This window comes from Amia ocellicauda, chromosome 6 (genome assembly GCF_036373705.1).
Source record: "Amia ocellicauda isolate fAmiCal2 chromosome 6, fAmiCal2.hap1, whole genome shotgun sequence".
Classification (NCBI taxonomy): domain Eukaryota; kingdom Metazoa; phylum Chordata; class Actinopteri; order Amiiformes; family Amiidae; genus Amia; species Amia ocellicauda.
In genome coordinates this window covers 3,440,259-3,441,771 of record NC_089855.1, presented here as the reverse complement: position 1 = coordinate 3,441,771, position 1,513 = coordinate 3,440,259, and the positions used below count along the sequence as shown (strand labels likewise).

The 1,513-nt window shown below is 47.1% G+C and overlaps 1 protein-coding gene across 1 annotated transcript; it reads left to right on the top strand.

Moving 5' to 3' along the window:
• The first annotated feature begins 216 nt into the window (after positions 1–216).
• LOC136751687 (olfactory receptor 2AT4-like) lies at positions 217–1,194 on the top strand. The gene has a single exon (XM_066707479.1). The coding sequence runs from the start codon at positions 217–219 to the stop codon at positions 1,192–1,194; it is 978 nt and encodes a 325-aa protein (XP_066563576.1).
• Positions 1,195–1,513: the final 319 nt, after the last annotated feature.

Sequence of the window (1,513 nt, the reverse complement as noted above, 5' to 3'; positions counted from 1 at the left end):
ATTACATGACCACTTGTACAGATTTCATTATATTATACCATTGAAAAGAGAGATTGAAATCAAAATAATTACATCTGTTTTTTTAGTTTTTCTGTTTTCTGTTTTTCTTGTTAGTTGTTTACTTCTTCAATTTAGAGAAATGCATAAGTGAGCCAGTGTCCCCCTGTCCTCCCAGCTGCCCCTCTTCTCTTCATAGACCCTGTGTGGCTCTGAGTCATGAGTGACCCCAACGCCTCCCTGCCCTCAGCCTCCTATTTCATCATTGTGGGATTGCCAGGCCTGCAGGAGCACTACACCACACTCTTCTTCATCTTCCTCCTCCTCTTCCTGGCCACCATCCTGGGGAACCTGATGATCGTGGTGCTGGTGTCCCTGGACCCCCGGCTCCACACACCCATGTACATCTTCCTGTGGAACCTGGCTGTCCTGGATGTGCTGCTGACCATTACCATCACACCCAAGCTGCTGGCGGTGCTGCTGGGCTACAACAGGATTTCATTCACAGGCTGCCTTCTGCAGATGTACGTTTTAATTTCTACCAGTGCCACTGAAGTTTTCCTTGTGGCAGCCATGGCTTACGATCGGTATGTGGCTGTGGTGAAGCCACTGCATTACAACACCATCATCAGCACCAGGGTGTGTCTCATGATGATGGCCACAGTCTGGGTACTGGGTTTCCTTTCCCCGCTGGTATCTGTGGTCCTGGCCAGTTTACTACCATTCTGTACCTCCAACCATGTCTTACATTGTTTCTGTGACTACCCCTCTGTAATGTCTCTAGCCTGTGCTGATGTGACGGCCCGGGTGAATTACGCCCTGTTTGTCGCCATGTTGGTTGTCTGGGGGCCCTTCATATTTGTGCTGTTTACCTACTGCAGGATCATAATATCGGTGGTGAAAATGAAATCTATGCAGAGCCGGATGAAGGCCTTCTACATGTGCTTCTCCCACGTAGTGGTGGTGGTGCTGTACTATGTCTCCTTGGCTGTGGTGTATATAGGGCTGAGAGTGGACAGCATTTCCCCCATTGGGCGCATTTTCATTGGTGGGCTAAACTACTTCCTCACCCCCCTGGTCAACCCAATCATCTACAGCTTAAGGAATGAGAAGATCAAGGCAGCAGCTCAGAGGTACTTTGGACTCAAGTTTGTCTTTCCACACACTGCCAAGAACACTGTCAGAGCTGCCGAATAAAACTCATTTTCTAGATTCTCTATGTCCATTCCAGAGCAGTGACCCAGCCAATACCTCTGTAAATCCCTCAACAAAGAAGAAGGGAAACTGAAAAACAATCAAACAGAGGATGAATGGGCAAGTGGGGCAGAATTTAAAAGGTGCTGATAACTCCCATGAGCTGAGCTGTAGGGCTCTGCAGTAATAAGGGTTGGGAGATGATTGCCATTAGGATCTGTGCCCTTAAGGACTAACACATCTGTACGTGAGACCAGTTTTACAAAACCTTAATTATGTATCCATTGTAAAATAATAAAACCAGTTCTAATGGAAAATGAAT

Coding starts and splice junctions, on each gene's coding strand:
- LOC136751687 (XM_066707479.1), top strand. CDS start 217: ATGAGTGACCCCAACGCCTCCCTGCCCTCAGCCTCCTATTTCATCATT.